At 35.7% G+C, this 26,629-nt stretch overlaps 1 protein-coding gene and 1 pseudogene across 1 annotated transcript in view; one reads left to right on the top strand and one right to left on the bottom strand.

The window, feature by feature from the left end:
* MLLT3 (MLLT3 super elongation complex subunit) overlaps nt 1–26,629 on the top strand; it is a 209,046-nt gene that overhangs the window by 128,788 nt on the left and 53,629 nt on the right. Inside the window, exon 4 of the mRNA XM_032477613.1 lies at nt 16,249–16,947. Coding sequence (XP_032333504.1) covers nt 16,249–16,947 — 699 coding nt within the window. The remainder of the gene's footprint in view (nt 1–16,248; nt 16,948–26,629) is intronic.
* Nucleotides 4,475–4,858, bottom strand: LOC116663082 (annotated as a pseudogene).

Raw genomic sequence — 26,629 nt, forward strand, 5'->3', positions numbered from 1 at the left:
ACTACTACATAGTAAATGCTCAATAAGTGAATAAATTCATTCAAAGACAAATTCTGCATCTGTTAACTCTGCATCTGTTAGGAGTTGGTCATTATTCCAGGTGCCAGGGGTGGGGGTGGAGGGACACAACAGTGAACCAAATTTAAAAAAGCAAAAGAAAAAGCGTACATTTGTCGGAGTCCTGTGAAGGGAAATAGTTCTTGGTGAAGGATGGAAATAATTTTGTAAGGCAGCCGTTTCCCGAAATGTGTTCATTTATATTAATATGAAGTAAATGCAAAAAAGGTTTCGACTTTGCACTTTTTAAACTGTAGTTCTTATTAAAGTGCATAGACGAAATGTGTCACAGATTTTTTTAGCCTTAGTAATTCCTTTTCTTGTATTACTATAGCTCTGCTTTTTCCCTCTACCCTGAAGAGAGCTGGTGCCTTGCATATAGCTAACTCAGCTTTCAAATGCAAAATGGAAATCCTAGTAATGTAGAAATGTTATATTCATTAGCTCCTCTCTGTAGTTTGTTAGTTTTTTACTTTTGACCAGAGATACTACCAGCAAGAAAAGTGAATTTTCTCATTATGCTTTTGGTGATAAGTAACAGAATGTAGAAACAATGAGAATAGATCATAAACTCCTTTCTATTAATAGAATTAATCATCTATGTTATTTCTTTTAACTCCTGTGGGTAGGACCGTAATACATAGCATGTAATCAAACTCTTTTTGTATTATAAAATTATTCAAGCATTTATTCACTCAAAATGTATTTTATTGCCATTCTTTACTGAGTGCCTACCTCACAGGACTCTTAAGGGATTCGGTGAGACCATGTGTATGCTTTCCTCAAAGTAACTAGTAAGTAAGTGTCCACCGAATCTGAATCTGAATTTCCCTTATTAACCTATAGGATTCTGACATCAGGTATAAGTTTTTCTTAAAATAAAAATGTTATGTTATAATTGATAGAAGAGGATTATATGTATTTTATAGATAAATTATAAAACACACACCATAAACTCACCATTCAACTTAATGAGAATTAGAACATGAATGCCATTCAGACTACCTATACACACCTCCCCAGTCCATCAGTTTGTCTTCCCCAGGTATAACTGCGCTCCTGAATTTTCTTGAGCTTTTAAATGTAGTTTTAACACAAAAGTATGTATTCTTCTATTTATTCGGCTTTGCTTATTTTTGGTCTTTATGAAGATGTTGTAATATTGTATGTAATTTTCTGTGACTTGCTTTATATTCTCAGCACTGTGTAATGTTTGCCCTTGGTATTGCGTGCTACTGATTTCATTGCTGCATAATAGTCCATATAGCATGATTTGTGTATCTATTTTCTTGTTACCTAGATATCTAGATTACACCTTTTAATTCTGTTTTATTTTTGCTGCTGTGAATAATACAGTTATGAACCTTCTTGGGCACATCTCCAGTACCCACATACTGGAGTTTCTCTAGGGCAGTGGATTTCAAACCTCTATGACTGTGACTCATAGTGAGAAATTTGTTTTCCGTAATAACCAAGTACCCACTTACATAAATATACATAGACAAATGAGACAAAAATTTTGCTAATCAGTGCTTACTTTTACTATGGGGGACTCAATCTGTTTTATTTTGTACTAGTTGACTTGTAAATAGCGATGCAGTCCTTTCTGTTGCTTTCCAGTCTCACTAAAAGGTTCTGTTTGAATAACACTGCTCTGAGTCAGTGGTTCAAACTGTAGGGCCCATGAGAATCACCTGGAGAGTCTGTAAGTGTGAGGACTCTTGGGCCCCGCTGCCTGGATTCCTATTTGGTAGGTCTGGGCTGGAGTTTAAAAATGTGAATTTCTACCACTGCTTCCAGGTAATACTGATGTTGCTGGCCTGCTGACCACATTTGAGAAATACTGCTGTAGAATATATACCAGTGAATGAAATTCTGAGTCATAGAGCATTCACATATTTAGCTTTTTATTATTTTACATAGTATTTGCAACAATTTAGAGTTCTATATCTGTATGTGTAGAGAGGTCTTTTCTAGGTAGACGTGTTCATCTGTGCCTATTTAGTAGGTATTAAAGTATCTTGTTATCTTATTTTGTATTTCAGTAATTAGTAATGAGGCTGAGCATACATTTCGGTGGCCATTCATGTTTTTCTCCCTCTGAAATGTTTGTTCATGTCTTCTGCTTATTTTTCTATTTATTTATTGGAGGTCTTTTTATATTCTGGAACCATGAATACACTGTTGGTTACACTTACTGTAGATATCTTTTCCTTTTTGCCCATTTAGTGGCTTTTTAACTTCCTTTATGGTATCTTCTGATAGAAATTCTTAAATTTTAGAGTGGTCAGATTTTTTATGGCTAGTTCTTTTTGTGTCCTATTAATATGTTCTATACCCCATGGTCATATAGATAATCTCTTATATATTTTTTTCCAACACATTTGAGAAGTTTTGCCTCACATTTAAATATTTTCAAACATCTGGAATTGATTTCATGTGTTGGTATGAGGTAAGAGTCTAATTTAAATTTTTTCCTATAGAGAAAATCAGTCCCAGCACATTTTATTAAGTTGTCTGTACTTTACTCAATGATCTATAGTGCCTACCCTGTCAAACATCAGATTTTCATACACTTGTGAATCTGTTGGGGGTATGTGGTGCAGCTCTGTTGCACTGGTCAGTTTATCTCTGCGGCAGACCACAGTATTGTAGTTGCTCTGGTTTTATAATCTCTCTTTGACATAACAACATCTATTGCATCATTCCTTGTTCTTCATATACATTTTAGAATTAGTTTAAGTTCTTTGAAAAACTATGTTAAGATTTGGATTGAAATTACATTGACTCTGTAGGTAATGAGTATTTTTATCCCTGAATACCTAACGTCTTTATCAGTTTAAATGTTGTTATCATTCTTTAAATATTGTTGAAGTGTTAAGATATTTCTGATAAAAGTCTAGCTAGTTTTACGGTTTGTTTATTCCTAGGTACTTTTTTTTTTATTGCTGTTATAAATAGAGTACTAAATGTTTCCTGTTTGTTACTGTTGTGTAAATATGCAGTTTATCTTTGCATACTTCTATCTTACTGAATTTAATTCCAGTAATTTTTCTGTATAACTCCTTTTGTTTTTCTATGTGGACCATTATGTCATGTGAATAATGACATATGTCTCTCATATTTTCAATTTTCATTTTCCCCCTGCCTTTTGTGGTCCTGTGTCAGTAGGATTACCAGTAAAATACTAGGTATAAATGTTCCCAATTTCAAAAGGAATGATTCTAACAACTGACCATTTAGAATGTTGTTTGCATGGGAATTTAGTAGCTACCTTTTATCAAGTTAAGAAATTTATCTGGTGCTGGTTTAAGAGTGTTGTTTCCTTTTTTAAAAAAAAAATTGTACGTGGATTTTATCAGACAACTTTTCAGCATCTCTTGAGGTGAGCAGATGATTTTGTTCTCCTTTAATCTGTTAATGTGGTACTTGACAAGCATTTTTGTCATGCTAAACTACTCTTGAATTCTTGAGTTAGAACCAGTTTGGTCTTGCTCTATTAGGTACCCCCCCTAGTGGATTAATTATGCTAATATTTTATTTAAAAACTTTGGATTCATGTTCTTGAGTTACATTGCTTGTATGTTTCTTTCTTTTACTATTCTTGGCAAGTTTCGTGCTTGATAATATTCACAACATAAAGTGAGAAATGTTTTCTCTTTTTCATCTTGTGGAAGAGTTTCTGTCAGTTTGAAGTGTTCTTTTCCTAGAACTTGGTTGTAAAACCTTGTGAGCCTGATATATTCTTTGTAGGAAGATTTTAAACTATTTACTTGACTTTAATGAAGGATTATTCTTGATTTTTATTTCATTTGGGGTCAGTTTTAGTAAGAGGACTGGATTTTTATTAGTTCTTTTCAAAGTTTCTTACCATATTTGTTGAATTCTTTAAGAGTTTTTTAAAAAGTCTTTACACTCTTCCTTTTGCATGAGTTAATTATACAAAATTCTGTCATTTTTTAATCAAATATAAGCATTAAATCTAAGATTTTTCCTCTAAGTACTGCTTTAATTAGATTCCACAAATATTAATGTGTAATATCTCCTTTATTATTCAATATGATGAATTTGAAGTTTTTTTCATTTTAATTCCTCTTTTACCTGGGATTTATTTAGAAATATGTCTTTACAATTCCAAATGTGTGGAGGTTTTTTAAAATTAAAAAAAAAATTTTTTTTACTTTTGGCTTAATTGCATTACCATAATTTCTTCTTGAATTCACTTTCCTTCTTCCTGAAGTGAGTCCAGTTGAAGTTCTTTTAATGAAAGTTTCCTCTCAATTTTTGGTAATCTATAAAAGTTTTGACTACTGTCTATGTTATGAAAAGTGGTTTTGCTGATTATTCTAGATTGAAGTTAAATTTCAGTGCTTTGAAAATACTTGTTTTCTTTTTTATTTTTTCTCATTTATTTTATTGCTTTATTGCTGGCAGTTAGTACAAATCAATGAATATTGATCCCCAAAGAAGAACTCAGTTATTCTTCAGATTACTGGTCCACAGAGAATGAGTAGAGTTGAACCAACTGATTTTTGGGAGGATAAACTGGACTCAAATCCTGCTTCTTGGGAAATGAAGCCATAGCCGGCTGATATATAGCATATGCTGTTCCACCAACTGTAAGAATCATGGTGGCCTGTACAAGAAGGCATCAGCTATCCCACCCTTTTGATGCGCTGGAATTCCATTATCCTCCTGAAGTAGCTTTTGTTTCTCTGGAACTTTATTTTCAAACTGCCTTTGTCAAGCAGTACTTATGCCTCTGGGCAATCTGACAAAGCGCCAACAGATTCCACAGCATCTTGGCTCAGTAATTGTCAACCAACAGCAACAACTCCTTTTGTTTTTTTGAATTCTAATGTCAGTTTAACTCAGAGTTATGCCCGTAGAAGTATAGGAACTCCCTCTATGAAGGAAAAATTCCTAATTTCTAAGTGTTTGCTTATTTCTGTGGTGTAAATATTCTCTTACCATGTTATGTCAGTTATTGTAGAGCTGAGAAGAGATGTGCAGTAACACACAATTATGAAGTATTTCCACCATCCCGATACAGTAGACACCAATAATTACCTCACAAGCACAGATAATAATAGTATGTAGTAAAATAATTAGGGAGTGATGAATTTTGATTATCTGTTACCTCTGCTTTTAATATTTTTATACCTGTATTTTTAAATAATTTAATAGTTAGTAATGGCCTTGCTTAAAAATTGTTCACAAAATTTCCAAAAATTTAGCAATTGGCTCTTGTGAGTCTATAGTAGACAGTTACAGTGTACCACTTTTGCTTTTTTTACAGTGGGTGAACTCTTGTGAGCCTTAGTTACTGCTTTTACAATATTTTTGTCTTCGTGTTCTTCATTTTCAGTACAATGTGTCTAGGAGTAAATTCCTTTTACTTTATGGATCTATCATTGTTTTTATATTGTCCTCTTTTTCTGCGGGTTCATGACTTTTATTATTTTCGAAAATTATCAGCCATTGTATAACCTGTATTCTTCATTTTTTTCTGATTCTCTGATTAGATAGTTGTTACTTTTATTCTGTCCTCCATGTCTCTTGATAGCTTTTGTATTTTTCATTTTCTTGTGTCTTTGTGTGCATTCTGGCAGTTTGTTCAGATCTGTTTTCCAGCTTATTAATTCTTTTCAGCCATGCTTAATCTGCATTTCAATCCATTGAGATATTAATTCCACTAGCGATTTTTTTCCCCCTCCATTTCTTAAAGCCTTGTTTCTTTTCAGTGGCCTGGTCATTCTTTCTTACCTCTTATTGCTTGGACACTTTTTGGATTCCAACTTTTTTCCTTTTCACACCTTATATGTCATCATTTTCTATTCTGCATGTGATGATTCCAGTATCTGAACTCCCTTAATGCCCTTTTACAGACTCACAGATGATGGTGGCTTATTTCTTTGTGATTAGGGATATTTTTAAATTGTGAGTTCATATTTGATTTAGTTGAACTTCAGGAATCCTAAGGCCTGAATTCAGAGTACAGCAGATCTGTAGGGACTTCTGGATTTCTGAGAGACTCTGTGGTTCAGGTCTCTAAATATGCTATAGGCCGCAGGTTTAGTCTTTAGTGGACCTGTGAGTGCCCTTTGGGTAACCTCACCCCTCATGCTTGACTGTAGCTCACAGTTCACATTATAACTCTTTCCATCTCCCCTTTTATCTTTCTCTCTATGTCTCTCTTATATACCCATGACTCCTGACATTTTATTTTTTTTAAGCCCCCCAATGAAGAGTTTTTAACTGTCTAGTATCTAGTTGTATTATAGTGAGGGTTCCTGAAGAGCCCACTATATTGCCCAAATTAGAAGGGTTTGTTTTTTTTTTTTCCCACTGAAACCATAGTATGTCTAGCAGTTTCAGCATTGCTCTTTGCATTGTTGGAGACTCAATAAGCATGAATTGAATAACTGTTGAGAGAAGGTGCCGAGACAGCATAACCCTGATTATATTTTCCCACTGTTTAATTGTGTCTCTCTTTGGTTTTTTATTTATGCATTAGATTTATTGAATTTTTATGCGCAGGCACCAGTTTTCATCTTATACTTCCAGCTACTCCTCTGTGATTAGTATTATACATTATACATTGAAGACTGACTATTCTTTGTGAGTAACAGTTATCAAGGCTCATTGTCAGAACTCCAGCTAGCACTAAAAGAGAAGACTAGAATGATCTGGCCAATATGTTTTAAAGCTTGTTTAAGAAAACAGAAATTGTACAAAGCTAAATATATGTAAACCTAGAAAGAGAAGTGACATAATTATTACTTTGAGTTTCTAGTTTCAAACCACAAAAGTAAACAGAAGTTTGCTTGAAACTGCAAAGTCTTCTAAATATAGCTTCCTGTTAACAGTGCCTAATTATAATTTAGAGTTTAAGCCATAGCAAGTCAAGAAGTGGTACATAAATAGGATCATTTTAAATGAGATTGGATTCTGAAACAAAAGTATTTTATACTACATAGAACATAGCTGAAACTAGTCATTTTAGAAGGGAAGGCATTTTAAAATTTGTCTACTTCGAGTATCATTTTGTGAAATATTGAATAGTCTTGCCAAATGATACTTTCTAGTTAAGTTTCATATTTACATGCAGATGCAGTATTTCAGTATATTTTTAACATGAAAATATTTAGTAGGTTTACTTTTAATGCTTTTGAACAGAAAGCTAGGGAAATGATAATTCTGTTTATTTTAGAACTGAAAGAATTTTTTTTTTTAGTTTCCATTTCTCAGTTGTGAATATGATTTATAGATTTTATTTTCTTTAACTTTTAATGGTCTTAGTACAATGAATAAAACTCAAAATGCAATCTAAATATCCTAAGCTAAATTTGTAGCTTAGAGCTTGATTGTAGCTTGCTAAAAAAAAAAAAAAAAGAAAGATAACATTGAAACCACATCAGAGGGAAAACTGAATTTTTTCTTTTACAACACAGGAAGATATCAGTCACAGAGTTGAACAGCATCTCTTTTTATTTTTCTACTGCAAAATTTATTTCCTCTAAATCCCTGAAGTGTAAATGGGTATATGAAAGAGGAGAGAATATAAAGTACATTTGAAAGGTTGAAGAAATTTATATTTATATCAAAATAATGCATTTACATGGTTTAAAAGAATTAACTAGCAAAGGATGGTATTAGGAAAACCCAAAAGTCCAATATTGTATTCTTCCCCAATCTCCTTTCCACTTTCTGGGAGGAAATGTTTTCAGTGTTTGTTTGTTTGTTTTCGTTTTCCTTTTCCTACTTTTTTTTAAGTTCTAGGATTACTGCCTAATGTTTCCAAACTATATACTTATGCTTCTATTTCTATATGAGAACTAAACCCATTGGCCCCGTCTCCTTTTCCTCCCAATATGACACCATTTTTAATTCTTATTTTTAGAATTCATTCTTTCTAGATATTGAACCTAGAACTTTGTTTCTTTTCCTACCAACTATGGACGTTGTTTCTTGATTCTCATCTTTGTAGGCTCAGGGTATCCTGGAGTTTCTTTCCCTTCTCTATTTGTGTTTCTACCTTCCATATTTGTCATCCAAACATTTACTTTTGCATTGTCACAGTGCTAACATTGTTTTATAAAATACAAGTTTTCAGTTTTCTGTGCTTGTCTGTGTAGTAGTAATAATTGTGGTAGTAATTGAAACCACTTACATAGTCCACACTATGTGCCAAGCACATTGTGTAAATTGTATCTATTATAATACATACATATATATATATATACACACATAGGCATTTTACATTTATTATACTTATTTAATCATCAAGTTGACCTTGATGGAATAGGTAATGTTATGGTCTCCATTTTACTGACAGAAAAATTTAAGTCACTTAGTAAGTGGTAGAGCTGAGTAGGTTAATTTCTAAAAAATCGAAAGTCAGTAAATGTTGTTTACAGCTATGCCTAAAGGTTATTCACAGCTTAGGTGTGTACTATTATTATCATATTTTCTTTCTTATATAGCCATTTATTTTGTGGTTTTAAAAATTATTGTTTTTCTTTATTTCCTCCTTGTTTTTGTGCTGAAATGTTCAAATTTCCTTGGTTTCCTAATACCTCCTATGGAGGCCTTTATAGGATTCCTCTAGATTCCCTATACAGTGACCTCCCCCAACCCACCCTCCTTGGAGTGATCATTTATTTTATTTGAGCACTATAAATTTTTGTCATTTTAAAGTATGCATGGTGGCAGATTTTTACATTGATTTTGAAAACACTGAATTATGAGAGAAATGTATCATAGTTTCGTAATGCTCTTTAAAAGAATTAAAGGTAACGTGTTCTGCAGGAAAGTTATAGGAAAGGTTGATTTTCTAATATCACATAAGCCCTCCGAACACAATTATTTTAATGTTTGTCAAGTTTGAAATATTTACTTGGTAACAAAAGACTCGAAGTTTAAGCCGCTTGAAACATACACAGGAAGAGCCTCTAATTTCAAAATTCGCTATTTGCCACCTACCCGAAAGTATTATGTTGTACCCCCTCTACTGGAACTACATAGAACTTCCTTATACAGTTATGCCTAGACGGCAGGCAGGTTCAGTGTTGTTCTTTTAAAGCCGTTGAGTCTGTCCCCCTTTCTTCCCCTCCTTTGTTCATTCTCAGCTTAGGTTATGTTGGCAAGATTAACAGTTGCTTTGAAACCAGCCGACCTTCTGAAAGTCAGTGGAAGTATAGTGGTTGAGCGCACGCGCATTGAAGCCAGACTCCCTGGGCTTGAATGGCTGTTCTGCCACTAATTATGTGTGTGTCTTTGGGCACATAGGCATCTGTGCCTCAGTCTCTTCACTTTGAAATTGGACTATGAAATAAAAGCTGCTTCTTAAGATAGTTGAGTTAATAATTATAAAACGCCTACATCAGTATCTGGACCAGTTAGTGTTCAATGAGCTGTTACCGCTGCCGCCGCCACCGCCATCACCACCGCCATCCCACAGTGCGGCAATGCTCTCAGCAGCCTTTCTTTTTTCACTTCTACCCACTCCAGCCTCTCTACCACATTGCTACTAGATGATCTTCCTAAAATGAATAATTATTAGTATTGACTTCTTCGTTAAAGTCCTCAAATGGATCTCCTTTGCTTCCCCGATGTAACTGCTTTTTGTACCTGTTGTTACGGGCCAGTCTGTCTCTATAACGACTTGGCAGAACTCCTAGCCTGGCATGGTTGTTTAGAGTCTCCTTGAGTGATCAGCATCATCTTTTGATCCTCTTTCATGTTACTTGTTGGTTCATGCTTAACTGATAGAATGGTTGCTGCATCTTTTGTTGTTTGTGCAAAATCCAAACTTACCTGTATTTCTGTATCTTTGTTGGTTGACTATTATATAGATCCAGGCAAACTGAGGAATTTAAGATGATTTCTTCATTTCCCTAAAACTGACTGCTGCCCCTCCCTGGTCAAGTCTAGAAATGGCTTTTTTTCCTCCTGAGCTGTGGAGGTATATTGTAGAGTTCTCTCAATTTCCTGGTGGAGTGTCACCTTCAAGAATGGCACAACATTATTTAAAAAATCAAAACAAGTAAAACATTCCAAAGCATTGTGTGCAATAATGGTAGGCTCCCCCCACTTTCTTGTGTGTGTAAATATTTCACGTTCTTTTTATGCACAAGCCATTTAGATTGTTACTGAATGAAAGATCTTCTTACTGTTCTCAAATGTCATTTCTTTTCCATTCGTGGAGTGTTTTTTCATTCACCTGTCCATTGACTGATACATGTTAAATTTGGGGCCTTGTTGTCTCTGTTTAGCTTTGATTTTTAAATAAGTTTTGATTTTTTTAAAAAAATTAGTTCCTATCATTTGTTGTTGAAATGTTTTCTGCTTCACAATCTTACTGTGTTAGAATCATTTTAAATAAAACATACAGTGTAAAAGTCAAATCGTGTTAAAAGCCTATAAAAATCATCAGAGGTACGTTTGCTCCATGCCTTCCATGAACTCTCTCTCACAACCATTTTGAACTGCTTCACTGTTTTGGTATTTGCCTACCTATTTTGAAGTATTAATAAATTGCTATCCCCTCAGGAATTTTATTCCTGTTACGATAGATCATGATTTTAAGTTTAAGAAATTTTAAATTCAAGAAACTTGATCTCTCTTAGTTGATTTTAAAAAGTAGATTATAGATCTCCTTTAAATCAGAATTAACTTGATAAATTTCTCTTTAGAATTTGATCCATGAATATACATCTAAGGCATTTTAATTCATAAGTGGTGATGAAATTTATTTTGTTTACTTTCTTTATGTTTGGTGTTAGATTTGTGGATCTTTTCCTAGTTTCTCAGAGTGAGTACTAGATGTGTTTTTTATTCCTGGTTTCTCTCCTCTCTCTTCCTCTTCTTTTTAAAATAATAAATGTGGTAAAGACAATACATTTTCTTTTGAGCATATGTTTTGCTGTGCCCTAGAGTTTTTATATGAAATGGTCTTTTCATTATTTTCATTTGACTGATTTCTCTTGTCTATATTTTCTTTAATTTTATTAGAGTATGATCAACCAATATAATCTATTCAGATATTTTAACAGATTATTTTATTTATAATACCTTTATGATCGATTTTTGTCAGTGATTCATGGCCACATACAAAACTGTAAGCTTTATTCAAGAGATAGAAAGTTTTATATATAATTAAATCGAATTTGTGGGTTGTATTAGTCAATTTCACTATGTCTGTATTCATTTCACTTTGTTAGTTCTGTCCATTTCTGACAAAGATGTATTTCTCATTTCAGTGAAATATTTTCAAGTTTTAAAAAAAATATATTCAACACATGTTGCTTTATATAACTTAGCATTTAAATTGCTTATGCTGTTGGGTCGTCATAACCTTGAATTTAACATTGTGTGATATTAATATAACACTGCTTTCTTTTGGGGACACTGAGCTGGTATTTCTTGGCTTGCCCCTTTATTTTAAGCTTTTCTCAGTCATTGAATGTTAAGTGTTTCTTACAAACCATCTGTATATGACCTTTGTCTTTTTACCCCATCTAACTGTATATCTTTTAGTGGAAGAATTTAACTTTCTTTTAAATTCTGAGTGATGCTTGATTTTGTTACTTTTCACCTAATTCATTATTTATATTTGTAACTTTTAAAATTTTTCTTCATTTGGTTTATATTTTTAAGTTGATATTCATTTCCCAGTTTCCCCTTATTTATGTGTTGGTTATTCTGTGCTTTTCCATTTCATTATTGGCCACCTTCCCTTTCAGTTGCTCATAAATCCAGGTTTTTTCTCCTACTTTAACATGAGAAATGATACCAATGTTTCCTCTCACCTTCACATGCTGATCCTCCCCTTTAGTGTTCCTAAATTTCTATGCAGATAATTTAATTTTTAGGTCCAGATTTTGGTTAGACTTCTCGGTGTCAGGAATTCATATTGAACACTTATGTTACATATTCCATATAGTTTATTATCCATTTAGATTTAATTCTGTATGGAAGGCAAAGCACATTCCCACACATGAATGGATTCATTTCTGATTCAGTTATAGTTCCATTAGAATTCCATCCCAAGTCCTTTCCTTAGGTGGAACAGTGGCGATGTGATTTTTGAATCCTTAAATTTTGGTAAATACTTTGTTCCCACTGAAGGATGTTTTCTTCCGGCTGTCTAGCTGTTACTGTCCTTTCTTCTCATTTCCAGTGTCACAAATGAGAAGTCCAATGTTAATTTGATTATTTTTTAATATTAAGTAATTGTTCTTTTTGGTGATTTGTAAGGTTTTCTTTTTAGGCTTAAAGTTTAGGAATTTTAGTGTGATGTTCTTGAACATGTGCCTTTTCCCTCATTAGTCCTGGCTAGGTCTTGGGGAGCCCTGTTAAGTTTGCAATTCAGTCTTTCCCTAGTTCAGGAAAATTGTCTTTCATATTACTTTAAATATTGCCTCTCTTCTATCTTTTCCTTTTCCCTCTTCTGCAGACTCTTTGGAAACTCTTCTTATGGTTGGTATGTTAGTTAAGTTGCCTTAATCTGTTCTTCAAGTCTTTTTTGTTTTTCCGTTATGATTTTCCTCTCTTTGTATTTTCAGTTTATGCCTTGAGATGTCTTCCAGTTGGTCCTTCATTCATTCTAATTGACCAGTTAGAGTCCATCTTCTCCTTTAATTTACCTACTGAGTTATTCATCTTGAAAATTTTACTTTTTAAATTTATTTTGAGTTATTAAAAACTGTAGAAATTATTTTTTGCTCTCCACTTGACTCTCCTTAGGTAGTCATGCTATTTTTGACTTCAGTATTTCATCTCTATCCTTCAAGAGATCTGTTAGGTCTGCCCTCTCCCACTCTCTCTTATCATTAGGCATGCCATTTATATGTGTGTTGGGGTTCAGGTCAAGCTGCTAGGGGACCTTAGGTTGTTTTAATCCTGTAAGGGATGGAAGGTACCGGCATGTCAGCCTTCACCGTAGCAGCAGGCATGTTGTGTCTTTCATGTGTACTTGGAGGACTCTGTCTTCCTTCTGGTCTTCTTGCATTCCCAGCCTCAAGAGTAGAGGAGACTCTACCCTCTCCTTCCTCCTGAGTGCCCCCTGAGCACCTTTGGGGCCAGGGAGATTGGCCACATTTGTGCAGTTATCTATGTGTCAAACTATCTTGGGTCTTGCTTGGAGCCCTACACCAGCTGTCTCTCAAGATGCTTGTAATCCCATGGCCACATTCTTCAGGCCGCACTCACTACCTGCCATCCCCTGGATATGACCAGTTCAAGGGGGATGAGTGGGTTGGATTTGGGATTGAGGTGGGAGAAGGTAAGTCAAATCCAAAGTTCTTTCTCTCCTCAGAATCCTTTTATATTTTATTCTTAGCCTCAGTTGGGATTTTATCCCTCTGTGCCATTTTCATGTGTTTAATGGCATTACAGATGAAATTTCTATTTTGAAAGCCTATCTTTGACTCATGGTTTTCCCCATCCCTTCCTATGCATAACATCTTGGACAATACTAGTTTTTAGAAAGTGTCCTTTTAAGATGCACTTTGGATGCGTATAAAGAGTATACTGGTCTGAGATAAATAAAACTCTCCAGAGAGAGTTTATCTGTCCATATGCAAATTTTATTGAACAAGATGTAAATTATCTGAATATCTTACACAACACAGAAGCCAGTTAGAGTAGGACAGAGACGAAATAGGTAGATGAAGAAACAGGAGCTGGAGAAAGAATCAGCTTTGGGTTATCAGTGATCTAGGAAGAAGACAGGGAGATAACATGGAAATTGAAAGTCACATATAATCATTATTATCTTGGCCAACAGTTGCAACCTGCTCTTTTAAGCCATCTACTGGACTTACTGACAAGTAGTATTTGAAGAAATTATAAACTAAAGGGACCCATTCTGTTCCAGAAAATTAAAATAGGAAAGCATTCAGTAGACTCTCAGTGGATGAAAGAAAATACTGTACACTATATTGACAAGTTGTAAAGTTAGTACAAGTCTATGTATATTTATGTTTAAACAGTCGTTTGTCTTAAATATTTGAGATTTGAATTATGCACACGTGCTCTTCCTAATACTGATATTCAGTTTATCCTAATCAGCCTCAGGCAAAGAGAATTTGAATTATACAACATGTGTAAGCTTCACATTGAATGGCAATTAGTCTGTGCTGTTTAGTAGCACTTAATATTGAGGTTAACGGTTAAGTAAAAAAATTTAAAAAGCCCGTGACTTGATTCCCAGTATATATGGGATAGGTAGGCTGAGAATCAGTAAAAGATTTTATTCTGTGTCAGTAACAATTTAATTCCTGACTTTGTGTCTAAGCCTCTGTTTTATATTTATTACATGTGTGAATATGGAGTCAGGTGACATCCATTTGAACTTCGCCATTTATCACAGGCCCAGGCCAAAGAAAATGTAGCCCTCTAGAACAGAATCCATTCTCTCACCTTTTTGTTATTTTCTAAATTTTTATTTGTCTGGCATATTGTCATGGAATCTGTTTCTCTTCTTAACTCTGAGTTGCGTTAGCTTAAAGAAAGCTTTTTGGTGAAGTGGAAGGAGCAAGAATGGTTGGGTCACTTGCTTGTACCAAGATTTGTTGGGTGGGTGAAAAGGTGACAGTAGGCTTTTAATACTCGGACCAACATGAGGAGTAAAATGTTATAAAATTTCTGAGTTTTGAACTTAACATCGTATGTATGCAGTCGACACAAGAGCTTGAACTTTCTATGTCGTATAACACTGTGTACTTTGCCTTAAGAATTCTAGTTTGTCCTACAAAAGGAGTTTAAAAATAAATCAAGAAAGGACTGCTATAGAAATTGTTTTCTGGGGGTGGGGGAGTGCCGAAATGTTGCTATTTTTAAATGCTTAACACTAGAAAGTATGTTGGTAGGTTGAAATTTGTATATTTTTAAAAATTATATTTACAAAAATATATGTAATACTCCATGAAGGTGGAGCATTTAACAGCAATGCTTGGGTGTTCTAGAGCCATAATTGGAATACTGATTGCAAATTGCCAAAATTCAGTGGGTCGACAAAGCAATTAAAAAAAATCTCAAGGATATTAGATTTCAAAATGTTCTCCCTTAATTTAGTCTGTCCATTATACTTTATTTTGATTATTCATAGTATTGCTTAACATGCCAGGAAATGTCTTGTAATAGAATTTATAAAATACTGTCTTTTTGATAATAGGAATATGCACTGTCTTTAGTGTTCTGTTTTAAAATCTCAGATTAAGTGGTTAACTCTTTCCTCATGATACTCAAGAGTAATTGCCAAAGACTTTTCAGTCCATTAGATGACCATTAGGTGAAATCTTTGTTCTGCTAGACTTTTCTTTTCTTTTCTTTGCTGGTGGATGGGAGATGTATCCCTTAAGGGAACAAATTTAGTCAGAAGAAAAAAAGCTTTTTATCTTTATTATTATTATTATTATTATTATTATTATTATTATTATTATTATTATTATTATTTTATTTCCTTTTGGGGTCTTGTGATTCTTTATATTAAAAAGTCATTTAAAATTTAATATCATCTGGCCTCGCATTGTGACCCTTGGCTGTTTTCTACCTCCTGTTCAATCTTTGCTGTAGCTGGATGCTGCTCCCCAAATATAATCAGTACTTTAATCTCTCATTGTTTTAGTTCATTCTAGTCCCTGGTCTTCAAGTATTCTTTTATCCTTCTCTTTCTAGTAATTGCCTGCTTATCCTTGAGGATCTAACTGAGGTGTTAATTCTCCATAATTTTCTGAATTATTCTCTCCATCCTCCAACAGAATCAGTTACCTCTCTTCTTTGTGTTGGGATAGCCCTTTATAGGTGGCTCCGACAACAACTATGAATCACAGATGTGTCATCGTTATTAAGAGTGGGGGCCATGTGTTATCCAGCTTTGTCTCTTCTAGGACAGGCATGTAGTGAACATTTGTTGAACTGAAATGTTTAGAACGCCATGCTTGTCATGATTAAGAAGACAGCTTGCCTCATTAAATTCCCCGATCACAGTAGCCTGCACTCACTGCCCTTCGCCCACCCTGCTCCCACCTGTTCTATTGTGGCTGTCGGTTTCCATTAAAATGCACTTGGGAGCCTTCTGCAGAGGATCTCTTTGCGTCGTCGCTCCGGTGCATGGAAGCTGGCTGTGGGGTCTTCCTTGACGTTCTGTTCTGAGAGTTTCGCTTTCTTCCCGCCTTCCTGCAGGACCCTAACCGGAGCATCCATACCAGCAGCAGCAGCAGCAGCAGCAGTTGTAGCAGCAGCAGCAGCAGCAGCAGCAGCAGCAGTAGCAGCAGCAGCAGCAGCAGCAGCAGCAGCAGTAGCAGCAGTAGCAGCAGCAGCAGCACCAGTTTCTCAAAGCCTCACAAATTAATGAAGGAGCACAAGGAAAAGCCTTCTAAAGACTCCCGAGAACATAAAAGTGCCTTCAAAGAACCTTCCAGGGATCACAACAAATCTTCCAAAGAATCCTCTAAGAAACCCAAAGAAAATAAACCACTGAAAGAAGAAAAAATCGTTCCGAAGATGGCCTTCAAGGAGCCGAAACCCATGTCAAAAGAGCCAAAACCTGACAGTAACTTACTCACGATCACTAGTGGACAGCAAGATAAGAAGGCGCCCAGTAAAAGGCCCCCCATTTCAGATTCCGAAGAACTCTCGGCCAAAAAGAGGAAAAAGAGTAGCTCAGAGGCTTTATTTAAAAGTTTTTCTAGTGCACCGCCGCTGATACTCACTTGTTCCGCTGATAAAAAACAGATAAAAGATAAGTCTCACGTCAAGATGGGAAAGGTCAAAATTGAAAGTGAGGCGTCTGAGAAGAAGAAATCAACTTTACCGCCGTTTGATGACATTGTGGATCCCAATGATTCCGACGTGGAGGAGAACATGTCCTCTAAATCTGATGTGAGTAGTCTGCTCGGTTTTCCTCCTTTCCCTGGTCAGTTGGCAGGTTTTATTTCAGATAGCTTCAGGATAAAGACAGAGGAAGGAAAATGACGGTCGAACCATAAAATGGTAGCCTGGAAATGAATATCCTTAACTAATGGAAAGGAAACGAAATCATTAAGGAATCTGCAGATGTGTAGGCTGTGATTTAAGTTGTTAAAGGAAAAGTATGTTCCAGGATACAATAACGGGTCATTTGAATAGCAGCAGAAGAATCTAGATGCTCATTGGAGCTTAGTCACTGTGCTTTTCAGTGATTGCTGATTTAGGAAAGTGAGAAGAATGCAAAATAAAAGTAGAATGCACCAGAAAATAAATTTTAAAAAGAAACAGAAATATAATAGAGTGCAGCTATAATGTTGATCTTTTTGATCAGTGGAATGAAGTAATTTGCTTCCATAGATTGAAAACTGGTAATAGTATTTTTTTCCGCATAGTTTATTGAGGCAAAAATTGATGTAATAATTTACTGTTTATTTAAAATGTAAAATTTGATACATTGTAATGTATGTATGTGCCATGCAACCAGGTTGTGATATTTTGAAAATGAAATATTTAATTTTTTTTCCCTGTCATGTAGCCACTGATTTGGAAGAGCCAGGGTGTGTGATCTTCATTACAAGTTTTGCTGATGGGTAGGATTATCTTTTGTAGATTCCTAAAAGACCATCTGGCCATCTAATACCCCCACCCTCAAAGTTATTTGATACTGAGATTTAAACTTATGATTACAAATTTCTCAGAGTTGAAAGGGATTTTCAGGTTATCTACTCTAACCTCCCCTACCAGTGTAAGAAATCTTACACTTCTAGTGACAGAACTGTTAGTGATTCAAGTATTTCATTCTATTTCTGGAGAGTAAGTATTATTTACTATGAAATTATCTCCTTCCTATTTTTCTCTAACTTTGGCCTTCTACTGTTACTCATCAGTCATCATCAGTCCCAATAACCTCCTTAATTTGAGTTGTCTGTTTCTAGACGATGGTCAAGGAGGACATCTGGCTAAAAATTGCTGGCAGTTTTAGGATACTTCTCTTTCTGTCCCATAAGGAAGCTCCACCAAAGTTCCCAGTTCAAATACTGGCAAGGGGTAGAAGGCCTTAGCAGACTTTCTCTGCATTTATACTGCTCTGGGTAGAAAGCCAGCTGGGGTGAGGACGTGGCATCAGTACCAATCCCTCCCTAGTCATCCAGACTCCACCTCCTCCCTCCGACTCTCTGTAGTTAATCTCAAAATTGTAATAGAAGATCAGATTAGGGGCCAAGTAGTATATAAAATACTGGAGCTTGGGTAATTTGTTCCAGTGCTTGGTAAAGGCCTTCTAGTGATGGTTTGTGAAATGGAAATGAAAGCTAATGGGTTTGTCCCAGTGTCTTAAGCATTTATTTTTCCTCCTTTGCTTTTTACCTCTCCTCTTAATTCAAAACTTGCTCTTAATGCAGATGTCCCTTGAAACTTTTTTTGTATGTTTGCTTTTTATTTCAAATCACCTTGAGATGTTCACTGATGCTGTTGGGGTGTGATTGTCTGTCCTTCCATAATCTGACATGTTGCAATTCTTCTAGAACAGAGGTTTTCAAATGGTAGTTCGTGATTTACTGGTGAGCCATGAAATCGATTTAGCATGTTATCACTAGTATTAAAAAAAAGAAAATCAGAATACATTGTAATTAGTATGGGTGAGTAATGGTTTCTGAAAATTTTATTTCAGAGACTGTGTGTATTTCTGATAGTAGGCTATGGTCAGAATTTTGAAAGGCACCTTTCTTGAATTTTTGCTGATTTGTGAGAAGACCAAATGGCTTTTATAAAGCACTATTGAAGGCTCTTTCTACATGAAATTATCATAGATCATCTTCCTCTTTAGATAATTCTGTGTATTCTTATTTTTTGTTTGTCGTTTGCTCCCTCCCTTTTCTATGTAAGGTATGGCTTTTCTTTTCCTAAACTTCATGTTCAACTTGATAGATTTATTTAAAGCAATACCTTGAAAAATGTTCTGGAATGAAGAGTTAGAATTGTAATGTTGTACAATAGGTAGCAGATTTTCCAAATGATTTATGACATGCTAGAGCTGTATATCCAGTGGTCCTAATAGGAGTTTTTGTAATGTGCTTTACCTATCATTACAGAAACAGCCTCTAAAGACTTCTGGGTATTATTTGGGTATAAAACCCAACAACTGTACTTTCCTTACCGGTTTTCTGGTAGTAATGCTTTTATTGTTGCTGCTATTGGCTTAATTCTCTATGTAGGTGGTAGAACAGAAGAGAATTGACAAAAGTGGTTCCAAGTGTGCCAGGGCCCAAAAGACTTTCTGTGAATAAAGAAGAATAAAAGAGGGCTGAAACTCCCTTTATCCAATGGTAAAGGTAGCCTTTGTTTGGCCTTTCTCCTACCTGGTGTCCCTCCTGGGGGTAAGACCTAAGGAACAGGAAGCAGTTGTAATGGAGAGCACTAAACAGCTCATTGCCTCCCTTGGCAAGGAACTGATTGGATAGCTTGGGACAGGCCCAATTTCAGGGGACACCCTTCACATTGTCCTGGTGGTGAGTGTGTCTGTGTCTGAGTAAGTGAGATCAGATGATCTGATCTGTCTAGGGACCTTTCCAGCTTCATTATTTGATGATGAGCCAGATTTATATTCATTTGTGGAGGGTTGTTTCAGACATAGCAGGCAGAGATCAAGGGCTTTGGAAACAGAAGAAAGACACAGAAAGAAACTGGATGAGTGTGAAGAAGTAGGAAGGGCCAGGGAAAAAAGATTATTTACCTGGTATGTCTGTGAAGAAATCATCTCACCTTGGTATAGGTTGGCTACAGTTAAGGGGATGAACTTTTTAAAGAAGTGTTTCCATAATTAGATTCAGCTTTTATATAAAAATAAAAATCAATGCTATTAAGATGGATTAGGAAGCTTAGATCATTGAATATATGTTTATATGCCTGCATTTTTTGAGGGATCACTTACTTGTTGATACGTAAGTAAGTAGGTAGTAAAGTAATCAAGTAATTAGGAGTCTCACTCTGGTGTCAGACAGGCTGTGATTTGAATCCCAGCTCCACCAGTGATCTTGGACAAACAATTTGACTTTCCGTATTTCTTAGTTTCTTCTTTTGTGAAATAGAGATCATAATAGCACTTAAATTGTAGGATGATTGTGAAAATAGTCAATCTGAGTAAAGCATTTAGCACACTAATCAAAAAATGTTAGTGAGCCGTTATTACGATTTGGCTTCTGGCAGTCTTTGTACCCTATAACTTTGAAAGAGATCTTTTGATGTTCAGAAATACTGCAGAATTCTAGTGTCCTGTTTCAAGTGTGGGGGATAGTACTTGAAATATGTCACATTGCTCTGAGTTTTGTCTTGAGGAGGTACATGGCCTTGATACTGGTATGCACGTGTAACATGGTAACTGGAAAAATACAGGACAAAGCATCTCAGTTTTAAATCAGAAGTTAAGCCAAAGTTTCCCAGGATCTTTTTAATTAAATGAGATAAAGGGCAAGGACTTACCTAGCACTGCATTGGTAAGCACTTGAGAGGTTTTATTTTTTATTTTTTAATTTTTTAACATTTTTTATTGACTTTTTCCATCCTTTCACTCTCAATCTATTTGTGTTCTTCTCCCTAAAGTGGGTCTCTTGTGTGTGGCGTATTGAAGGTTCTTGCGTTATTATCCAGTCTGCCACTCTACATCTTTTGACTGGAGCATTTAGTCCATTAACATTTACAGTAATTAATGATAGATGTGTGTTTATTGCCATTTTGAACTTATTCTTGCAGTTGATTTGGTATTTCCTCTTTGTTCTTTTCTTCTTCGTTTTGTAGTTTGGTATTTTCCTTTGTATTATCTTGGATTTTATTTAGTTTTTGTTTTTATTTAGTTTTTTGTGACTCACTTGTAAGTTTTTGGCTTGTGGTTACCCTTTTTTGTAAGTCTATTAACCCATTAGTATAACTGTTTGTATTAAACAGATAGTAATATAATCTCAAACCCATCCTACCGAGAACAAAAAATTAAAAAAAAAAAAATACTCTATTTCCTTGCTTCCCTCTCCCACTCTTAATGATTTAGATGTCTTCTTTTACAGTTTTGTGTTTATTCTATTTGTAATTCATGATAGTTATCACCTTTCCAGTTACGAGTTTCTCATTTTTGTGGCATCCTGCTTCTTTTCTACTTAGAGTAGACCTGTCAATATTTCTTTTAGCATGGGTTTAGTGTTGCTAAACTCTTGTAGTTTATGCTTGTCTGTGAAATTATTTCTCTCTCCTTCTATTCTAAAGGATAGCCTTGCTGGATAGAGTATCCTAGGCTGCATCTTTTTTTCATTCAGGGCTTTGAATATATCTTGCTACTCCCTTCTGGCATGTAGTGTTTGTGTAGACAAGTCAGCTGAGAGCCTTATGGGGGTTCCCTTATAACTCACTCTCTGTTTTTCTCTTGCTACCTTTAGGATCATTTCTTTATCCTTGACTCTGGCCATCTTGATTATGATATGTCTTGGTGTGGGTCTATTTGGGTTCTTCCTGTTTGGGACCCTCTGCGCCTCCTGTACTTGGATATCTGATGCTTTCTTTAGGTTTGGGAAGTTTTCAGTCATGATTTCTTCAAATACCTTTTCAATCCCCTTTGTTCTTTCTTCCCCACTGGAACCCCTATTATGCGTAGATTGGCACACTTATATTATCCCATAGGCCCCTTATATTGTTTTCATTGTTTTTTATTTGTTTTTCTCTCAGCTGTTCTGATTGGGTGCTTTCTGTTGTCCTGTCTTCTAGGTCACTTATTTGTTCCTCTGCATTATCTCGTCTGCTTTGTACAGGCTTTAGATCAGCTCTCACCTCAGCAAATGAGTTTACCAATTCTACTTGGCTCTTCTTTATAGCTTCAATTTCATTTTTAACATATTTTATATCTCTAAACACTATCTCTTTTAGTTCCTTTAGTACTTTGATCACTCCATTTTTGAAATCTTGATCTAGTAGGCCATCAATGTCTATTTCCTTGATCGTGCTTTCAGGGGATTTCTCTTGATCTTTTAATTGGAAGTGGTTCCTCTGCTTCTTCATATTGCTCACATCTCTCTGGCATCGTGGCTTAAGAGTATCAGTTACCTATTGTGGTCCTTAAGACTTTATTTATTTATCTATCTAAAACCTATGCAGGAATAAAACTTTTAAAAAAAGAGAGAGAATTTTAAAAGAATGGAGAAAAAAAAAGGTTTGAAAACAGTGTATAATCAATAATAGAAGAACAAGTTGAAGCAGAATAGCAATTGTGTTGAGACATCTTTTAAAAACCTTTAAAAAAAGGAGAAAAAAATCACAAAACAATATTTGAAATATGTGTATAATCAAAAACAGGAGATTAAAACCAAGAGAAATATAAATGAAATGAGATGGATTTCTTAAAAATAATAAAAATTAAAATATTTTAAAAGAAAAATTTTGAAGGGATTAAAACTGGAGACATGTACAATTGTTTAAAAAGTAAAATTTTAAAAGGCAATAGAAAATAGAACAGATTTTTAAAAAAGATAAAATAAGAGAATTTTAAAAGAAGGGAGAAAAAGAGGTTTGAAAACTGTATAATCAATAATAGAAGAGCAAGTTGAAGCAGAACAGCAATCGAATTGAGACATCTTTTAAAAACTTTTTAAAAAGGAGAAAAAAATCAAAAACCAATATTTGAAACCTGTGTGTAATCAATAACAGGAGATCAAAACCAAAAGAATTAAAAATGAAATGAGGTGTATTTTTTAAAAATAATAATAATAAAAAGGTTTTAAAAGAAAAATTTAAAAGGGATTGAAACTGTAGACATATACAGTTGCTTAAAAAGTAAAAATTAAAAAGGTAATAGAAAATAGAACAGATATAAAAAAGATTAAAAAAAAAAAGATATGTGTTCTCCTGGATACTGTGTGCTCTTAATGATTTTATCGAGAAGTCTTTCTGTCTTCACCCTGTTTTGCGAACTCAGCTTGCTATTTCCAGAGGCCCTCTGTTGGCGCCCTCATCTGTGCTGCTCCCAGTGCCTGTCGGCAAGCAGATTGCGCCCTCTCCCAACGCTGGGTCAGGTGCTGAGCTCTTACCCGGTGGGCAGGTGGGTCACTCCCCTTCCTGATGCCAGTCAGATGCTGCACTTGCGTGAGGCAGGTGGGCGGATTGCGTCCCTTTCCAGCATGGCGGTGGTCAGGTGCTGCGTTCCTGCCAGGAAGGTGGGTGGCAACCCGCCCTTTGAGAATTTTTAAAATTGTTGTTACTATTAAAAGAAGATATCCTAAAAAACTGATTTATCTTTGGATTACTACCTATTTGGCTGAAAGAATAATTTTTAAATAGGTTTTGCAATTCCTAAAGTGCTTCTCATTTCATATAGAAATCTAATATTGTCACATGAAAGTGCATCAGGATTTTCCTCTACAGAAGAATTTAGAAGGTTGGGGTGGACAGTGGGTGTGGTGGCGGGTAGGGAGGCAGAGGGGACTGTTTTCCAGTGTGTGAGCATTTAGCAAATACTGAAAACAAGATAAGGGCGTATCTTTGTTATGTATGTAAATGTTAGCATTAAGATTGTTTTACATTCAAGAACTTAGGTAATTCCCATTAGAGTGAAGCTGCTCTTGGTTTAGGAATTCATCTTTTTGTGGTCATTTATGGCAAATGGCTGTTTCTAACTAGTGACTGGCACTAACTAGGAGCTAGAAAGGGTGAGGATCTGAGAGTATCTGGATCAACTAAAAGTTTGTAATTGTGGTCTGTATTAACCTGTATAAATTTTAATTGACAATGAAAGAAGAAAATCTTTCACTCTTCCTGTAATTCGCTGGTTTTTGTTTTTCACAGCTCTCTGCTTGTAAAGAGAAGTTTATTGCATTGATCTTGTTTGTCCTCTGAGGAAGTTTGGTATTCACAGCAGAGAAGGAGGGGAAAACAGTAAAAGCAAATTGAAATAACCATTTATGATGGAATTCGGTTATGGTAGTAATTTCCTTATCATTGCCTTCACTTTTTTACCTTGCTTTGTAGACATTTAATTGTCATTTGAAAGTGCAGAAGTTAGAAGTTTTAATTATCTTTCCTTGTAAATGGGCAGACTGCATTTGGTAAAGTGTTACATACTTCAACCTGCAGTGTGAGAAATGAGATGGTAATCGTGTCTTGATAGCTTGGCTTACCAAAGTGTTTTTGTGGATAAAATCTTGCGGGAGAAAGATGAAATCTCATCACATGGAATGTTTTTTTCCTGAGGGTGGGTGGTAGTTCAGATACAGGGTAAAGACTTCAAACCACCTTAGCAGAAATGTCTTTGGGAAAGAAAAAAAAGGCAAAGGAAAAAGAAACTTCCCTTCTTTTGTGGTGCCTCATTTCCTCCCGCCCCACCCTGTCCCTTGCCCTGCTTACACGTCTGGAGTTGGCAGTAAATGTCCTGCTGTTGAAACACTGGCCTGAAGGTTTTATGTGATGGAAGATTGTCACAGTCAGAGAAGAAGGTCTTTACTGTGTTTCCAAAGTGGCTTTTTAATGACTTGTAATTCCAGCACATGCGAGAGCTGTGAAATCTGTAAGGATGGTGAGCGAGCAGCTGGGGAGGCCACGTATTAAAAGGGTGCCCTGACTCTCCGGGGGCAGGGTGGGGGTGATCTAGTTCTGGAGTCCTCTTCATTTAATAACTGGAGGTCAGCATACCTGAAAGAATACAGGTTTTCCTTGGGTAGGTGTTGCCCAGTGTGGGACATTCATGAACACAACGGGCAGACAGTTAACTTCGCTGGATGCATGGAGATATTTCACCTGCCATATTTTCTGATGCTTGGTTGGTTGTTATCGGTGTTAGATGTGAGCAGATGGAGGAGGGTACAGGCTAGCCAGTCAATTGTTGGTTTATTTAGTCATCTTCCTCACTTATTCCCTAAAATTTGAAGCAATCAAAAGGAAGATTTTTTTTTTTTTTTAAACCGAGTTAGAACCTCTTTCTCTTCCTTGTTTGGGTACCACATTCAGTCCTAAAGGCTTTTCAGTTTTTAAGTTAAATAATTCCTTTGTATCCCTTAGGTAGCGGAGGGTCACAGACAGACAGGGGGCCCTTTCAGTGCAGGGTAAGTTGTCATCTGTAATTGCTAATACTCAGCATTTTCACTTGCCTGTATTGAACTTTAACTCTCCCCCAATAAATGTCCTGAGCCTCCTTCAGGAAAGCTGCATTGCCTAGCCAGTGCATTGTTGTTTCTTACCCTAGGGCCCATGATCTTTATGTAATTGTCCCATCTGTCATCTTGAGACACAAAGTCAGAGATGCAGCTCAGCATGGTCTTTGCACGACTAAATTTACCATCATCAGGATGCCTCATGTCTGTAGCTGAAGACTCTTATTATCCCCATTTTACAGATGGGGAAACCGAGGCTCAAAGGTTAAGAAACTTGCCCCAGGTTGCCATGTTTATACGTGGTAGAGCCAGAATTTGATCCTACTTAGTAGGGAGTGCACCCAAGAGAAATTTTGGGGTAAACCCCATCTTATTTTCCCAGGAATTCATGTTATAATTGTAGGGATGTTTTACTTATGAATCATATTTCTTTGCCCTGCCTGTTGGTGTGGGCTTTACCAACAGCTTTCCAGAGGTGACAAGTTGGCCTCATAGGTGGATTTAGCATACAGTCAGAACTGAGGCAAGTGCTCTGAAACATCCAGGAACCTCTAACTTCTAATCCGTATTTGCTTAAACTAAGATAGACCCTCACAGTTCTGGATTTAACATTATTATAATGTATCATCAGTGCCATTTCCCTGCTCCCAGAATTTTCCCCACTTGCTTTTGTGTGAGAATTTATGTTTAACAGAGCTGAGCTGCAGTATCGAGCTTTCCCAGAAGGTGCCACCAAATAACAAATGGTATCCTCCAGTTTGAAGATTCCTTCTTTTTGAATCTTCCAGTTACGTTTAGTTATTTCATTTTATAATGTCTCTAAGGTATTCAGAATGTCAGCTGTGCTTTCTTTGAATTAGGAGACAAGATAATGCAATGGATTAGGTAGAGGGTAGTTTTCTTTTGGTGTCTATGTAATTATTTAACCAAGTTTGAGAAATTGTTCTCAGTGGGTAACAATTTATGACTGTAAACTTTCAAGCAGTGTCAAGGTCCACAAAGAAAAATCACCCCTAAGAGGCTTCTTTAGGTCACTAGAGGTGACTGCACAGTGAGATGTTCCCAGATAAAGTCAAAGATCCTTCTATTAGGTGGGAGAAAATGGAAAAGCATTTAGTAAAGTGTTTGGAGACAAGAGAGTTTCGCCTTTGAATTCTGAAAACATAGAGGATGGGGATGTGTGGAGGTGGGGATAGGGAGAAATATTCAGAGTTGGAGACACAGAGAAAAGGAAATTTCCTTGCCTCACTCGGTCACGGGAAGAGAATGTGTGTATGGCGTCCTCAGATAGTCCTTCAATTCCTTTGGGACCTCAGAATCACAGTACTGTTTTTGGAAAATTAAATTGTTGACCCTTGCTTTACTTTGTGACCCTTCTGTTTTTGTTTTAAATATGATAAAACCATCATGTCACTTTGGGTAACTGCAAACATTTCCTTCTAAACATGTGTAATTGTTTTTAATATTCTTTGATTACT

The sequence above is a fragment of the Camelus ferus genome, chromosome 4, assembly GCF_009834535.1.
Source record: "Camelus ferus isolate YT-003-E chromosome 4, BCGSAC_Cfer_1.0, whole genome shotgun sequence".
NCBI lineage: Eukaryota > Metazoa > Chordata > Mammalia > Artiodactyla > Camelidae > Camelus > Camelus ferus.